Source organism: Tripterygium wilfordii, chromosome 15, assembly GCF_013401445.1.
Source record: "Tripterygium wilfordii isolate XIE 37 chromosome 15, ASM1340144v1, whole genome shotgun sequence".
Classification (NCBI taxonomy): Eukaryota; Viridiplantae; Streptophyta; class Magnoliopsida; order Celastrales; family Celastraceae; genus Tripterygium; species Tripterygium wilfordii.
This window is the reverse complement of record NC_052246.1, coordinates 4,355,178-4,370,897: the sequence shown is the minus strand read 5'-3', so window position 1 is coordinate 4,370,897 and position 15,720 is coordinate 4,355,178. Positions and strand designations below refer to the sequence as shown.

At 37.7% G+C, this 15,720-nt stretch overlaps 4 protein-coding genes across 5 annotated transcripts; 1 reads left to right on the top strand and 3 right to left on the bottom strand.

Annotated features, from left to right (window-relative positions):
* Window positions 1-4: 4 nt before the first annotated feature.
* On the bottom strand, window positions 5-460 carry LOC120016536 (blue copper protein 1a-like). Its single transcript, XM_038869360.1, has one exon. The coding sequence runs from the start codon at window positions 368-370 to the stop codon at window positions 38-40; it is 333 nt and encodes a 110-aa protein (XP_038725288.1). The 5' UTR covers window positions 371-460; the 3' UTR covers window positions 5-37.
* An 8-nt stretch (window positions 461-468) lies between these two features.
* On the bottom strand, window positions 469-2,499 carry LOC120016535 (inactive protein RESTRICTED TEV MOVEMENT 2-like). The gene is made up of 2 exons (XM_038869359.1): window positions 1,792-2,499; window positions 469-1,719 (listed from the first exon to the last, which is right to left on the bottom strand). The coding sequence occupies exons 1-2, from the start codon at window positions 1,901-1,903 to the stop codon at window positions 1,187-1,189; spliced, it is 645 nt and encodes a 214-aa protein (XP_038725287.1). The 5' UTR covers window positions 1,904-2,499; the 3' UTR covers window positions 469-1,186.
* Window positions 2,500-3,048: 549 nt separating this feature from the next.
* LOC120017152 (annexin D8-like) lies at window positions 3,049-4,769 on the bottom strand. Its single transcript, XM_038870265.1, has 4 exons — window positions 3,996-4,769; window positions 3,703-3,924; window positions 3,536-3,625; window positions 3,049-3,444 (listed from the first exon to the last, which is right to left on the bottom strand). The coding sequence occupies exons 1-4, from the start codon at window positions 4,428-4,430 to the stop codon at window positions 3,193-3,195; spliced, it is 999 nt and encodes a 332-aa protein (XP_038726193.1). The 5' UTR covers window positions 4,431-4,769; the 3' UTR covers window positions 3,049-3,192.
* Window positions 4,770-7,071: 2,302 nt separating this feature from the next.
* LOC120016866 lies at window positions 7,072-15,112 on the top strand. 2 transcript variants are annotated; one of them, XM_038869818.1, is made up of 11 exons: window positions 7,072-7,225; window positions 8,352-8,983; window positions 9,546-9,723; window positions 9,807-10,032; window positions 10,574-10,713; window positions 10,937-11,226; window positions 11,423-11,635; window positions 11,730-12,221; window positions 12,983-13,651; window positions 13,828-14,340; window positions 14,676-15,112. In XM_038869818.1, the coding sequence occupies exons 2-11, from the start codon at window positions 8,708-8,710 to the stop codon at window positions 14,892-14,894; spliced, it is 3,216 nt and encodes a 1,071-aa protein (XP_038725746.1). In that variant the 5' UTR covers window positions 7,072-7,225; window positions 8,352-8,707; the 3' UTR covers window positions 14,895-15,112. The 2 variants fall into 2 exon arrangements, with proteins under 2 accessions (XP_038725746.1, XP_038725745.1); XM_038869817.1 differs by having other exon boundaries at window positions 9,804-10,032.
* The last annotated feature ends 608 nt before the right edge of the window (window positions 15,113-15,720 follow it).

Genomic DNA, 15,720 nt, shown 5'->3' with positions numbered 1-15,720 from the left:
AACAAATCATCAAAACTATATGAATAAAAAATCCAGATTAAACCATGATCACCAAAGTCACTATGGCAAATATCATCATCACTGAAAGCTTAGAAATGGTAGCTTTGACACCACTACTTGGAGAAGGAGCTGGAGCCCATGTATTTCCCATCACCTGTATAGCCAGCTTTTGACCTCCCTGAGCACAGTGCTGCCCCACACCACAAATGTACCATTTTTTGCCTGAACTTCCCAACAAAATTTTGTCTTTTCCAGTAGAGAGAGCCTCATTTGCTGGGGGCACAATACAGTTTTGGAACCCAGTTCCATTCACTCTGAACACATTGTGATTTCCAACAGGATAGTTAAAAACTACAACATTACAAACCATTTTAAATTAGTCAATTTTCAATCCAAATTGATCTAAAATAAGCATACAAAATATGAAGAAAAAAAATGAAGATAGTTACTCTACCTAATGTATCTCCAACCATGAAGTTCTTTCCCTGTGCCCAATTTTTGTAATCGAAACCAATCGTCCACCCAGCCTGATCACCAACAATGAATTCCTTAGCCAACGTGGATGTTGAAACAATGGCAGCAACGAGCGAAAAGATGGAGAGAATGCGAGAGGAAGCCATTGATTTTTCACGTCAAATTATATCTAGCTTGCTCCAATGGTTGTTGATTATGAAGATCTCTAGGAGATGTATATATTTATAGGGTTTGGGAATGGCAAGTCCTAACAACAAATGCTGCCCAAGGACGGCAAGGGGCTTTGGAATAGACAAGCAAAATGCTCACTTAGGAGTTAGGACCATGCATGCAAAGGTTTTGGAGATGATTACAGTATATAATATTGTTAGATGGGTATAATATATAATAATATAATAAATCTATATTGGAATTGTCTGCAGTTCACTGATTGAATCGTACGTGGTTATTGTTATCCTTCATTTGTTGCCTAACCTCGCTTTGAAATCAATGTATGTGAACAATGTAGCATTTCCGGAAAATGATTTGTGAAAATTAAGAATATCAATAGTTGTATTTTATATAATTTTGAATGAGAATAAATTCTTGATATTTGAGTGAGATAGGACTAATTGCAAAGTATTAATGTAATTAGTCGATACTAATATTGACCAGATGGCAAAGTATTACCAAATTCAGCCTTTTATTTTCCTGAAAAACGTAAATTACATGTTTAGTCTTGGACATGGTCAGGAGCTTGATATTTGTTCATTACATATATCCCTAGAAGCACCACCGCCGCCACTGCCACCACCACGGCCACTCCCACGATCATAGGCTTACCCCTAGTAAGCCGTGAAATTCTTTCCTTGAAGCTGTTCATCATGGTCTTGTTGTCGTCCAATCTATTATCATTCTCAATGTCACCACTGATACTAGTCGAGGCACCGGCCGCATTCAACTGATCTCTAGCCATGGATTCCTTGGTCACATTTTCTGGGTTCATCTGAGCTGGTTTTGGCTTGTCTTTGTCGTGAGTAGTATTTGTTTTTGTGATTGCGTGATCTTCTGATGATCCCTTAGGCATCACTACATGGAGAATGCCTTTAGAGAACTTGGCATGGATTTCATTTGGTTTACAATCCTTCAAAACTTTGATTTCTTTGTGGAATCTGCTCCATCTTGTTTCATCCAGGGGACGTGATCCGGAGATTGTTAGGACACCAAGATTGTTGATTTGGACTCTCATTTGACCCTTCTTAAAACCTGCAAAACAATATATATATAAGCATAAGTAAATAAATAAATATAAAGATATATAGGAGAAGAAATAAATACCATGAAGATGGACCTCAAGAGTGTCATGTTCTTCATCCTTCTGCCATTTGCAGAGTGGTTCAAAATCCTCGTAAGATTGCCTGCCGGTAGCTCCTTCAGCCTTGGTTGCCATTGAAGATTGATTGATTAATTTGATTCTTATATGATTAGCTCGATCACAATATATGTGTGACTGTTAGTTTAAATTGGGAGAACAAGGGCTTATAATCTCTTTGTATACGTATGTATCTTTATATAGAGCAATAAAGCTAGCTAAACCACCATTAACAGGGCAAGCTGGTTCTGTAGGACTTCCTCATGAGAAGGGGAAAACCAAGAATAATTCCTGTTTGGGTTTCTAAAGCTTTTTGATATGAGTATGTGTCTTGATTGAGTAATCTTGTTGCACATGTAAAAGTTCTTTTCTTTGCATGAGTGAAGGAATATTATTCCTTGATATATTCTTTGAGCTTGTAAATTTTATCTTAAATTTTTCCGCTTTCATTTTCTTTAGGTATTATAGCAAGGAAGGCTCATTAATTAGTGTTATTAGTGGTAACAGTTGAATCTCTTTGTCACAACCACTAACTTTAATCCCAATACATTATTGTTACCAGACAATGCCTTTGGAAGCATAAATCTTCAAGTAGTTGAATCACGAGACGTGAGGGTTCCAATTCTTAGGTACAATTCCCCCAAAAATTATGTTAAATCATTGTTGGTTTTTTTTTAAATGACTCATTAGAGTTTAGGAGTTAGGAATTAGAGTTTAGAGTTTAAAATTTAGGGTTTATGGTTAAAAATTTAGGTTTACAATGTATTTTTTTTTTTTCAAAATCTACTATATCTATTCTAACATTATGAACACCAAAATACTTAATAACACATTTTAATTAATGATTTAATATGATTTTGAGAGAGAATTGTAGCTAAGAATTGAAGCTCCCCAATCCCTTGAAATTACCTCAATCTTTTCAGGCACTTTGGTAAATCGCATGATGTTTAGTCAAGTTTGGATCTACTGGTTGAAATAATTTCTCTTAACGGTAAATCCCAAGTTCCCAATCCATGATTTTTTTTAAAAAAATATCTTTTTAATTTGTTATAGAAAAATTACACAAGTATTTTTTTTTTCTTCTAAAACCTCCCTAGAGTATCACCATTTAGCAGTTCAAAAGGTTCACATGTGAAAGAAAATTTTACATGTGAAAGTGAAAGTTGTCCAAAAATACATAAAAAGAAAAAATTGGAATTAAGAATACAAGAAAGAGAAAGTTGTACACAACATTTACCAAACATGGGTTTATTCTGTGTCTCTTGGTTGAATAACATGAAGCACACCAAACTAGTGCTTCTTGGAAACTAGTATGTACATTCAAGAAAGCAACTTTGACTTTTACTGGAAAAAAAGGGTGCTTTCCACTAAAGAAATTCAGAAGTAATTGCAGAGGCTCTAATGGAAGTACTTGCTTTTGTAGCTAAGGCAACAAGAAGGTCTCTGTAATCCCCAGAAGGAATATTTTCACAGATTGCATCTCTCAATTCCACCCCAAATTTCTTCTTGAAATCCCTTTGAATCTCTTCCATGTCTACACAACCTGTTCTGCTCACAATCACCCTCACCAAGGCATCCTTATCAGTTGCTGTGATCCCCTTAATGCTTCCATACAGAGCCTGAGGAACATGTATATCAAAAAGATTTCAACTTTTTCTAGTCAACAAAACCAAGTTTCAAACTTTTGAGAAGAAAAATATGTATATTTACCTTGGCATAGTAATTGGGAGGATTACATATGCATTTCACAACCATTCTTAGAGAATCTGAGAATTCAATGGAGTTCCTGTTCTTGAGAGACTGCAAAAATAAATACAAAATTGAAGGCAAGAACCATCTGGTTTTCAATGGAGTGAAGACAAAAAAAAAGGTTTTACCTTTGTGTAGTCATGTCCATAGATGTGTTTGTAGCAACAAAATGCCAACTTCAACTGTGGAATGCTTCTTTTACTGAGAATCTCAAGCACAATATTTTCTTCAATGGTTGATCCAGAGCTTCCTTCCCCTGTTTCATAAAGCCTTCTTGCATCACACTTTGCAATGTGTTGGCTAACATCTGCTTGGTGTGCCTTGTGTGATGCAGACAGTGCCACAAGAATCTGTGAAAGACCCATCAAAATTAACACTGAAAATGCTTGGAAAAATGATTTCTTTACCAAAACAAGCTTACCTTTTGATATGAGTGAGGGGGTTCAATGTTGAGTATGTCTTGGTCAAGTTGCCTCCTAAACCTTGCTTGATAGGCTTGTTTGATGAGCACAATATGACTTGATTTCCTACCCAGAAAAATTTCAACAAGTGCCTTGTAATTGGTATCTTCAAGTGCTTTCCTTGCTACCATAGCATCTCTCTCATGAGGGTCTAGCATGAACATAGACAAGGCAATCTTGGCCTGATTATCTCTCTGGCTCACCATTCTTTGCATAAGATCCACCAATTCTTCTCCATACATTTCCTTATAAGTCTCCTTGATTTGCCGGCGCTCGTGCTTGGTCCGGCTAGCCAAGACTTGAACCAGTTGGTTTAGGTTGCCCCAAGAGTCATGAATCTGCTTACATTCACTCTCAAAACCATTGTTTGTGGAGCTTAGGATTTTTGTGGTCATTTTTTGGGGTTTGGAAGGGCTTGAGCAACAAGTCCTTTTGAGTTATATGTAGAAGAAGCAAACTGATAAGACTTGAAGGCCAAGGAAGGTACAGTTTTGGTTGCTTTTATTGTGTACTTGAGACTAGTAAAAAGTATTGGTAGTGAAGTGGAGTAAAGGGTAGAATAAAAACCTGGACTTGGAACAGTGGAAACATCTCAGCAACTGAAGAGGAGATGGTGTGTATCATGTTGTACATGCCATGTGACTGGTTTTTTGTTTGGTAGCTAAGTGTTGATGGATTTCCTAGTAGACCATGATAGCAAGTGATTGCTTTTTGGAAACTTTTCTCAGTACCCCAACTTAATATTTCTTCTGTTTGTTTCGATAGAAAAAAATAAGAAGAAGAAGAAGAAACAAGTTGTTTTTATGTCATTTGGAGAAAGAAAATCAACGAAGAATCTCTATAATTTATTGCTTTCTTTCCCAACTTTCAAAGGGGCTCATCTTTGGACCGGTCCCAAAATTGTGAAGTTAAGACAAATTAGCGGTAGTGGGTTGTGAAAATGGGCCCCCAGCTAATTATATCCATCCTAAAAGCCCATAGTTTCTCTCTCTAGGTTTAGGTTTGGTTGGTAAAGTCAAAAGAATCTAGTTAGGAGGCAATTAGTAACTTAAATGTGCTTAACTTTATCATGACCCAAAAGGGGGCACGTGACCTGTGCTGGACGCTGATGGACTAAGGACATTGTGTCCGTTTGGGCATGCTTCGAACTGCTGTGTGATACTGTGAGGTCAGTTGGAAAAGTGATGTTGTTTGGCGCATCACTTTTAAAACTGTGATGCGGTGTTGTGAGGTTCGTTTGACGTATCTAAATCACGGTTATATTAGATGATTAATAATATTAATATAAAATCACATAACGTTTACATTGTACATTAATCTAAAATAAAATAATTGACCTAATTTGATTATGTGGGACAACTCAACATATATTATAAACGTTTGGGAGTGTTGTGAGATGAGGTGAGGTGAGGTGCTGCGAGGTAGAAAGTTGTTGCTATGAGGTGAGTTCTACTGACAAAAAACGTTTGACGTGTCACAAAAAAATGTAGTGTTGTGAGGTGGGATGCACCTAAAAGTAGTGCAAACCTCCACATTGAGATTGAAAAGCCTCTGAACTGACTAAATAGAGCATATAATTTCAATAGGAAATTGAAATTCACATAATAGAGAAATCCAATCCTTACATACCGAGATTTTGCATGTGTAGTTAAACGGAGCTTCCAAGTTCAAATCACCTAATTATATCCAAAACGTATAAACTAAGATTTGAATCATAAAAATTAACAACTCTAACCAGTTATCGAAAATGGGTTGTTCACGCTTTGCATTATCTTTCTGCACTAAGCCCTGGCCCAAACCTCAACTAATCTATAGGGATTGCGGGGTCTTTCATGTGATCCTGAGATTTACCTAGTTGAATGTCCGGTGAACGATTGGGGGTTCCACCTTAAAAAAAGAGAGAGTAAAAGTAGATTCTCTTCTGGGTATTGTGGGGTCCCAAAAAAAGTTGGGGTCAACTTCCATTAGCATTTGACATTAGATATCTTGAGGTCATTGATTGTTTTGGAGATTTCAGAGCTGTTTTGCAGGCCATTATCAGTATGTGAAGAAGATAACAACCGATCTCTCTCATAGACTTTCCTTTAGCAGCAACTTCTGGTGGGTACTGCATGTGTTGGCAAATATTGATCCCAACTGTCATGATCACTTGTTCTTATGTTCCGATTTGTTGGTTGCTTTGAAGATGCAATTTGCCCTATTTTCAATTAGATCCACAGCTGTTGGTGGCAGGTCCAGTGTTAGCTTCGCAATCAATTTTCTTGGGACAAGTAGCTGGGAATTAATTTGCTTTTAGTCCCCTGAAGTTTGTTGAGACTCATGGAGATTATTTTTGCATAATTTATAATGACTATTGTATGTTAATAATGTGATTAATAAGATATTTTTTTGACCAGAGCTGAGTTTTACTCCAACTTATCTTGTCTTCATGTGAAAAAATTCTGTACATGCAAGCATGACATCTAGAATTTAGACCCTAATCAGATTGTCGTCATGTGAGAAAATTCTGTACGTGCAGACATATCATCTAGAGTTTAGACCCTAATCAGATGTTTGAAAGGGAAATTTGTACGGTTTCATTATTTAAAAAAAAAATGTATACATTCTATTGTGATTATTTTAGTATGAGTACAAATTTAATTTATTTAAATTTGGAGATACAAAAAGAAGGAGAATAATTTTCTTTAATAATCTATTTATGGTATTTTATTGAAAAAAGAAACGGTTCATGGACAAATTAGTCATTTCATGTCTCTAAGCACATGAGACTAACGAGGTTGACAGTTAGCGCCTCCGACCAGAAAAAATGAAACAAAAACCACAAAAAGAGCAAAAAGAGCTCCTCAGGTTTCGCTGCGTTAAGATCTTCACTACCCTGGACTCGCCACGTGTCAGTCTGACAAACATATGCGACTTACGTGGCGAAGACAGAACCAACCACGACCCAACTCTGACGCAACATTGAAACGCTGCAATACAACGGCATTATCAACATTTACCTTTCTTAAATTACTGCACTACCCTTGCCGTTGTTGAACGTGTGTCTCTCTGTTTCCTTATGCGGTTTTGGTCCTCGGTATATTCTTGGGTACTATTCCCTTCTGCAAACGAAATCAGCATTCTTTTATAGGATTCTTCTTCTTCTTCACTCCAAGTTTCCTGCCACCGCTTTTTTATGTAAAAGTCGCAGGTGATGTATAACCACATATATTTGAATGGTTTTTTTTTTTTTTTTAAATATATTTTTTTAACTTCATTTGTTTTTGTTTCAATCTGATTTGGCTTCTTGATTTCTGGGTATTCTCAGTCTTTTGTTTCGAAGTTCGGTGTGAATTCCTTGATGGGTATTTTGATTTATTGTCGTTATGATTTGATTTATGGATTGGGTTGGTGTTTGAGTGCAATCATGTTGTGGTGGGCAGGTGTGATATCGTTGTGCTTAATTGTTCCTGCTTATTTTTGGTTGAAATGTGTTTTTTTTTTTGTGCTATGTAGGATTTTAGTTAATGGGTATTGATCCAGTTCATTTTTATTTATGGCATCCGGATGTTGAGACCTGTTGCTTGATCGAATTTCTCTGATTTTGCTATAATGCTTGCTTTTGGTTCACTTAATTCGAGATTCTTTGAGTCCTTTTTGTAGCAATACTTACATATGCTGTTTACTCTTTCCGATTCCTCTGTTTTTGCAAGCCTTTTGATTTAGGTGTGGAATTGGGTCCTAGAAAAGCACTTTCGATCCTGGTGCTCTCTTAGGCATGAAGATTAGATCAAACTTTTGGTTATAATTAAGTGCTTTGCTTCGAAATTCTTAGTCCTTTGCACTGTCTGGTTTCTAGTCTCTCTACAGATGATGTAGCACTTTTCTTTCCATGTGGGATTAGCATCTTGAGTATGATTTACATATATATGTAGGGATCGTATTTTTGATAATCAGAGTGGAGCTTAGAAATGTTACCAATTTCAGTTTCAATTAGAAAACTGTCGTACTCCACAAATGTGTTTTAAGTTTTTTTCTTTTTTGTACCAGAAACAGATTGTTGTGTTCTTCTGTTATAGTTAGATTTTCAGAAATTCTTGAAAATACTACATCAATCATTTATGGGTCATGTCAAGACATAGATATGATACATTTTCAATGATTTGCAATTATTGCTGTCATTTATGTTTGATTTGAAGCTAGCATCTGCTCGAAATCGTATGATGTACTACTTCATTGATGCTTGTTAATGGTCTCTAGTTCAATTAACATTTTCCCTTTCTTAAGTATATTTAATTGAGAGACAAACTTGAAATATTATGTGTATGTCCAAACAGGATATCCCTATATGGCTCAAGAATTGTAATGGGGATGTGTGAATGGCTGCTTCAGTTGGTCGCTGTAAATGATAAGGGTGGCGATGATGATGGCAGAATAGTAGTGTGTTGATTCGTTTCTGCATCCAAGAGATATTTCTTTGTGATTCTTTTGGTCTTTAGAAATTAGCTATAATCTGAAGTGTATGAGATCAGTCTGATATTAGTTACATTGATTTATTTATTAAGAGGACCTCAGATCTGATTCTGTGGCTGAAGGCAGATATGTTGTGAAGCACCAGCTGCACTCCTGAGATATATGCAACTTTTTTTTCGTGAAACAAAAAAGAGGCTGTATTTTCTGAATACATCCAACGATGGAGATGCTATTGTCACCTCAAGGACAGAGAAAGAATCTCGAAACACCTTCTCGAAAATCCTCATTCTGCGGCTCCAAAAAAGATCTATGTATTGTGGTGAGAGAAGGGTCCATATCCGATGTGGATTCAGCATTAGCACTACTGAAGAAGAATGGAGGAAATATCAATTCGAGGAACACTTTTGGCCTGACTCCTCTACATATTGCAACTTGGAGAAATCACATTCCCATCGTTAGGAGGCTGCTTGCTGCTGGTGCTGACCCTGATGCCAGGGTGTGTTGCTTTTCGTAGCCCTTAGCTTACTTGATATTTTCTTTTCCTGAAGGATCAGTATCATTCTGTTTTAGTATTTACATGAACCATTTATTTCATCTTGCTTTTTAAAAGAAAATCAGAATATGATTTGATGTTAGATCTCAAAGTTCTTTTGGTCCTTATTTGGCTGTTAGTATTAAATCCTCATACTTGATTCTACTGAAAAACTGACAGAACTCTCTTCATTTGTTTTGATTCTCTCTTTTTTCTTTTTTAACTCTTTTCATTTGCTAACGATGATGGGGATTTGAGGGCAGGGTTCTGAGTGTTGAGAACCTTGATCTCTTGAACTATTGGTAATTGAAATAATCCGCAAGTATTTGAATTTCCAAAAACATTTGCAGTTTATTACTTCATTAAGTCTTATTCCTTCTTTGGTTCTTTCTGTTTTTATATGGAGTCCTATTCCTTCTCTAATTGTATTTTGTGAGTGGTATGTCTTCAGGGGCTTGATAAAGCAAAAAGTAGTTTAAAAATTATACTCTGGATGATTATAAGACTATTCCTACTATTATCTTAGGATGGTGAATCGGGATGGAGTAGCCTTCATAGGTCCCTGCACTTTGGACATCTCGCGGTAGCAAGTATTCTTCTCCAATCTGGCGCTTCTGTTATTCTTGAGGACTCTAAATCTCAAATTCCTGTCGATCTTCTTTCTGGCCCTGTGTTGCAGGCTGTAGGAAGTGGACAAACTTCAGGTATCTACTGTTTATGTTTATGTGATTGGTGAGGACGTATACTTTATTCAACTTGAACCTGTGGCGTATGTATCTTGTAGTAGCTACTGAGGTGTTTAGCTGGGGAAGTGGTGCGAACTACCAACTTGGAACTGGAAATGAACGCATACAGAAGTTGCCATGCAAAGTTGATTCACTTCATGGCTCTTTTGTCAAGTTGATCTCTGCTGCAAAGTTCCATAGCATAGCTGTCACTACTCGTGGAGAAGTCTACACTTGGGGATTTGGAAGGGGGGGCCGTCTTGGACACCCTGATTTTGATATCCACAGGTAGTTTCCCTCCCTTATATCTTCCTAACTCAATGAAGTAAACCTTGGTTTGCACTCTGACAACGACTTGGAATGAATATCCTTTGAATTAAAGCAATCTCCAAATAATAGCGTTGATTTCGGTCCAACAAATTGGTGTGCATAATGTGTCACCACCAGATTTGTAAGTTCGCATACACAGTTTTAAGAAATTTTTTTCTTGGAGTCAGAGATTAGATTCTTAACCATGCATCAGATGTATGTGGATATGATTTGCAGATGTACATGTGTATTTTTGAAATTTGAATGAATTGCGATGATAAATGGCTTAACTTTGTGTGTGCAGTAAGTATTTCCATTTTTATTTCCTTCATTTCACTCTCACTAAGAGATAGAGTATCTCTTTCACAGATGACAGAAAACTATAAATGTGAGACTAATAGTGCATTGTATTGTGGAGACAGAGCGGTTGCTTGGCATTATTGTTTTTTTAGCTAATTATGATTTTTGTCAATATTCGGTGAATAAAAATCAAATGCCCTTTCTGTTTTATTCCTTTCAGTGGTCAGGCAGCTGTTATCACTCCCCGCCAGGTGACTTTGGGCTTAGGTTGCCGCCGTGTAAAGGCAGTTGCGGCAGCTAAACATCACACAGTTCTTGCCACAGAAGGCGGGGAAGTATTCACCTGGGGATCTAACAGAGGTAAAAGTTGCCAAGTTTGAGAATGTGCACAAAATTGACTGTTCAAATGTTGATAATGTGATTCCCGAATTCAGTTGTATGTCACCATTATGACTTATCTACTTTGCAGTTTGTGGTTCTTATGTGAAATGAAAATCCAAAAGAGCTAGTTTCTCTTCTGGCGTCATTGATTTACTGGCTTCTGTCACTTATGAGGTCCTAAGTCTTTACAAATTGTATGCAGAGGGGCAGCTTGGCTACACTTCCGTGGATACCCAACCAACACCTCGAAGAGTTAGTTCACTTAAGTCCAGGATTGTTGCTGTTGCTGCAGCAAACAAACACACGGCTGTAGTTTCTGAATCTGGAGAAGTTTTCACTTGGGGCTGCAACAGGGAGGGTCAGCTTGGTTATGGTACCTCTAACTCGGCATCTAATTACACTCCAAGAGTTGTTGAATTCCTGAAAGGCAAGGTTTTCACTGGAGTTGCAGCGGCAAAGTACCACACAATTGTCTTAGGAACTGATGGAGAGGTAGACTAAACAGATTTACATTGTTATGTAATTATTGTGGCGGAGCCTGTATCATATATGTATATTTTTATTTAGACCATGTAAACTACTTTGGCATTGAACTTCAAACAGAATGGAATTGTTTAATTGTTGGTTGGTTTTAGATACTTTCGCTACTGCACCTTGAAAGTCCTAATTTATGCACTTTGTATGCCAGGTGTACACATGGGGTCATCGGCTTGTTACACCGAGACGTGTTGTTGTTGCTAGAAATTTAAAGAAAGTTGGTAGTGCTCCTTTGAAGTTTCATCGCATGGAACGGCTACATGTGGTGTCCGTAGCTGCAGGAATGGTGCATAGCATGGCTCTCACAAAAGATGGTGCATTATTTTATTGGATTTCATCAGATCCTGACCTTAGATGTCAACAGGTTTAATTTGATAACAATTTTTTTTTGGAAATTTTCTTTACTGCTCAGAAATGAAACGTCTCTAATGTGTCATGCTTGCTCGTTCTATTTGCAGCTATATTCTGTCTGCGGGAAAAATGTGGTGAGAATATCTGCAGGCAAGTACTGGATTGCAGCGGTTACTGCTACAGGGGATGTTTACATGTGGGATGGAAAGAAAGGCAAAGATAAGCCACCAATTATTACTCGGCTACATGGTGTAAAGAAGGCTACTTCAGTCTCAGTTGGTGAAACACATCTACTCATTGTTGCTTCTCTCCATCATCCTGTTTATCGTCCCAATGTGGTCATAAATCCTCTGAAGCCGCAATTGAATGCTGCAAATGAAATAGAAGAGGTTGATGAAGGTTTTATGTTTAACAATATGGAGGCTGATGGAATTTCATCTAGTGCACTAAAGGATGTTCCTAAGGACAGGCCTGTACCGAGCTTAAAAAGTCTGTGTGAAAAAGTGGCAGCAGAGTGTCTAGTTGAGCCTCGAAATGCTATCCAATTGCTTGAAATTGCAGATTCTCTTGAAGCAGATAATCTGAGGAAGCATTGTGAGGTATGGTTCGTTTCGAGCTTGATGCCCATGACAAAATTTTCAGTCATGCCAGAACCTTTAATGTTTTCGCTGGGATAGGTTCTGTTGTTGTTTATGTTGTTATCTTTCTATATGATGGACTATGTTAGACGGCCTAAACTATGGGTTCAACGTCTGGTTTGCAACCACATGATACTGGGCTGATCTTATTCCTTCCAACTATGGTCTCATACTCGAGACCTGAAAAATGATCAAGAGTCGTGTGGAGGATAATTGAACAATTTTCTTCTTTTAATGACGAATGTTACATTGTTCTATTTTTTGCTACCAATGTCCCTGAAGCCCAATGCAGTTACTTTGGGTTGAAGTGAGCAGTCTTTGTAACACATATGATTGTTAAAGTGAACCAGAATGATGTTAAATTGTTTCACCACTTTTAGCCAAGTGCATCTATGACTGTAACAATGACCATTACCTCATGGGGATTTCATCCCCTCAGAAAATCAGTTTGAAATTATTAGTAAGGTGGTTATCATCATTTGCATGTTGTTTTTCACTGTCTCAATGTCGTGTTTTTGTTTGACAGACATTAAATGTTATTGAGGATCGAAGCATGATGAGGTTTTCACCTCAAGTTCTCGTACTGCCTTGCCTTTTGTTTTCTTTTGCTTTTCACCCTTAAATATAACCCTCTTTGATCAGTTGATGTCTTAGATGAGGATATATATTTATAGTTTTTATAATTTCTAAATGCTGAAGCTCGTAGATTTTCTTCTCTGCAGGAGATTGTTATTCGCAACCTTGACTATATTGTAACTGTCTCATCGCATGCTTTTGCAAGTGCTTCACCATATATTTTGGCTAATCTTGAAAAGCTCTTAGACGAGAAGTCATCTGAATCGTGGAGTTACCGCAGGCTTCCAACTCCAACCGCTACTTTTCCTGTTGTCATCAATAGTGAAGAAGAGGACAGTGACAGCGAGGTTCTGAGGATTCGGGACAGTGGTATGAATAGTTCCACCTGGAGAGATGGAAGAAACAGGAGATTGGATTCCTTTCTTCAACCTGATGATGATCCTAATCATGGCATTTGCAGAAAGGTTCGCGCTCTGCGAAAGAAGTTGCAACAGATTGAAATGTTGGAAACCAAGCAATCTAGTGGGCAACATCTCGATGACCAGCAGGTTGCAAAGCTTAAAACCAAGCCAGTTCTTGAAAGTTCACTTGTTGACCTGGGTGTTGTCGGGGAAGCGCTCGAGGTGAAACCACCACCTTCAGTTTCGGCAGATGGAAAAGGGAATAAGAAAGCTGTTGTATCAAGAAAACAAAGGAGAAAGAGCAAACAAAGGGCAGGGAAAGTAGAAATACTGTCTGGTCCTGGTGAGACTCCAACAGATCCAAAACCTGTGAAGGATTTCTTGAATGTCGAAATCTCCCAAGTTTTCAGTAAGGTTAGGTTCCTTAAATTTTCTGTGAACCCTTTAGCTTTGTATCTTATTAAATGCGCTGCTCTTGGTTCATCTTCAGTCTAGTTAGAACTTACAGCAGTATTTGAGAGTCAGTATAGGTAAGAATGGGATTTGAGAAATATATTTACGTTGTTTATTTGGTTTACTGTGCTTGGCAGGAGGAAGATGCCATGTCCGAAGTGAGCATGGTTAGCCAAGCCCCGGAAGAGCCTGCTTTCATTGTTCAGAAAAAAGACAGCTCTGACTCAACCAAAAATAAGTCAGTGACCAAGAAAAAGAACAGGAAGGGTGGACTTTCTTTGTTCTTGAGTGGTGCTCTTGATGACACTCCGAAAGTTGTTGCTCCACCTGCGCCAACACCAAAAACACAGGGTCCTGTGTGGGGTGGGGCCAAGATTTCAAAGGGTTCTGCTTCGCTTTGTGCAATCCAGGATGAGCAGAGTAAAACCAAGGTCAACCTGCAGACGGGAAAAGTAGATCGTGTTGAAGATCTGCGTGATGTTAGAAATGACAGCAAAATTTCGTTAAGTTCTTTTTTTCCTTCAAAGCCAATCCCAGTGGTCCCACAACCCCTTGCATCTCCGGCTTCTGATGTCGAAAGAAGCACACCTCCATGGGCTTCTGGAACTCCCCCTCATCTGCCATCTCTTAGGGCCATTCAGATGCAGCAGGTATTTTACGCTTAATTCCTTTACTTCATTAAACAATAAATATTAACACGATATGATGATATCTTGAATCTATATGTTTTGTTATGGTCATTAGTTTTATGCTTCTGAAGTATGTTTTCATTCCTGTGCTTCTTATGTACTTATCATATGACTTTTCTGGAGACTGCAATGCCGATTGCTCTCCTTGTTTTTCCCGTAACTACCAGGCATCAATAAACTCTCCATCCTCTGCCATATGCAATCTTCAAACTTCAGTTTTTCATATTTACTTCTTGTTCATCTGCGACTTATTTATCTCAAATCCAAAAATAAGATTGCTTATGGTTTGAATCCAGGGAAAACATCCGCAGAGTCTCTCCCACAGTCCGAAGATAAGGACGGCTGGATTCTCGGTTTCTACTAGTCAGGGATCACCATCAGATTCTCCAGGGATGAACCGCTGGTTCAAACCGGAAAGTGACACACCCTCATCAATTCGTTCAATTCAGATAGAGGAAAAAGCTGTGAAGGACCTCAGGCGCTTTTACAGCAGTGTTAAGATAGTCAAGAACTAGTCTTCTTGATTGAGTAGGTGCATAATAAAAATGTGCATTTGTACTTTGTAGGATCGGCTTTTCTTTCCATCCCTTCACCTTTCAAGCCAATGCACATCTCTGTATACTCATAGTGTACAGATTATCTTCCTGTAGATTCAGTGTATACTCAAGTGTACAGATGATACTGATACTCTTCATTCTTGGTAATTCAGGTTCATTTTTTTCAGTTTGCAGTAGTTAAAACGTCTTTGATTGCTGCTTTAGGAAGACTCTGATTGCATATTACCTATATGGAAATTATGTACATTGATAATTGGATCCATATATATATATATATATAACTCTCGATCGATCCAGATGGTCTAATAAAGAAGTAGAATTTCATGATGGTCTAATTAGTACATTATGTTCCAATGTTGGGATTCCATGATTAGTATTGCTTTTTACCAACTTTAGTACTATCATAGAGAAAACACAAGAGAGTATACACACGCAAGAAAACACAAGAGAGGATACACACACAAACACTTTTGACTTTGTCAATGATGGTGTTGACTTCATGACCTTCTCCATTGATGTTCAATTCTCTCTCGGAGGTATGATCTCACATATGAATTTTTGATAAATTTTTGATGGGTTTGTGTTACATGCATGGTTTGTGAATTATTCTGCGGAATTACAAGTCCAATGAATTTATGTGGATGGAAATGAGCGGTGATATCATATTCATCACTTTATTATATATATACATACATATATATGTATATATATGTCTGTGTGTGGGCGGTGACAGCTTTCTTTTCTCTCATGATGGTGATATCTTCATAGTTGTTATGTATAACTT

Excerpts from the sequence above, each read along its gene's own strand:
- LOC120016536 (XM_038869360.1), bottom strand. The coding sequence starts at position 370 with ATGGTTTGTAATGTTGTAGTTTTTAACTATCCTGTTGGAAATCACAAT.
- LOC120016866 (XM_038869817.1), top strand. The coding sequence starts at position 8,708 with ATGGAGATGCTATTGTCACCTCAAGGACAGAGAAAGAATCTCGAAACA. Across the intron at positions 11,636-11,729 it reads CTGACCTTAGATGTCAACAG|CTATATTCTGTCTGCGGGAA; the intron begins GTTTAATTTGAT and ends TTCTATTTGCAG. Across the intron at positions 13,652-13,827 it reads TCTCCCAAGTTTTCAGTAAG|GAGGAAGATGCCATGTCCGA; the intron begins GTTAGGTTCCTT and ends TGTGCTTGGCAG.
- LOC120017152 (XM_038870265.1), bottom strand. The coding sequence starts at position 4,430 with ATGACCACAAAAATCCTAAGCTCCACAAACAATGGTTTTGAGAGTGAA. Across the intron at positions 3,925-3,995 it reads CCCCTCACTCATATCAAAAG|ATTCTTGTGGCACTGTCTGC; the intron begins GTAAGCTTGTTT and ends GGTCTTTCACAG. Across the intron at positions 3,626-3,702 it reads ATGGACATGACTACACAAAG|TCTCTCAAGAACAGGAACTC; the intron begins GTAAAACCTTTT and ends TTATTTTTGCAG.
- LOC120016535 (XM_038869359.1), bottom strand. The coding sequence starts at position 1,903 with ATGGCAACCAAGGCTGAAGGAGCTACCGGCAGGCAATCTTACGAGGAT. Across the intron at positions 1,720-1,791 it reads TCTTGAGGTCCATCTTCATG|GTTTTAAGAAGGGTCAAATG; the intron begins GTATTTATTTCT and ends ATTGTTTTGCAG.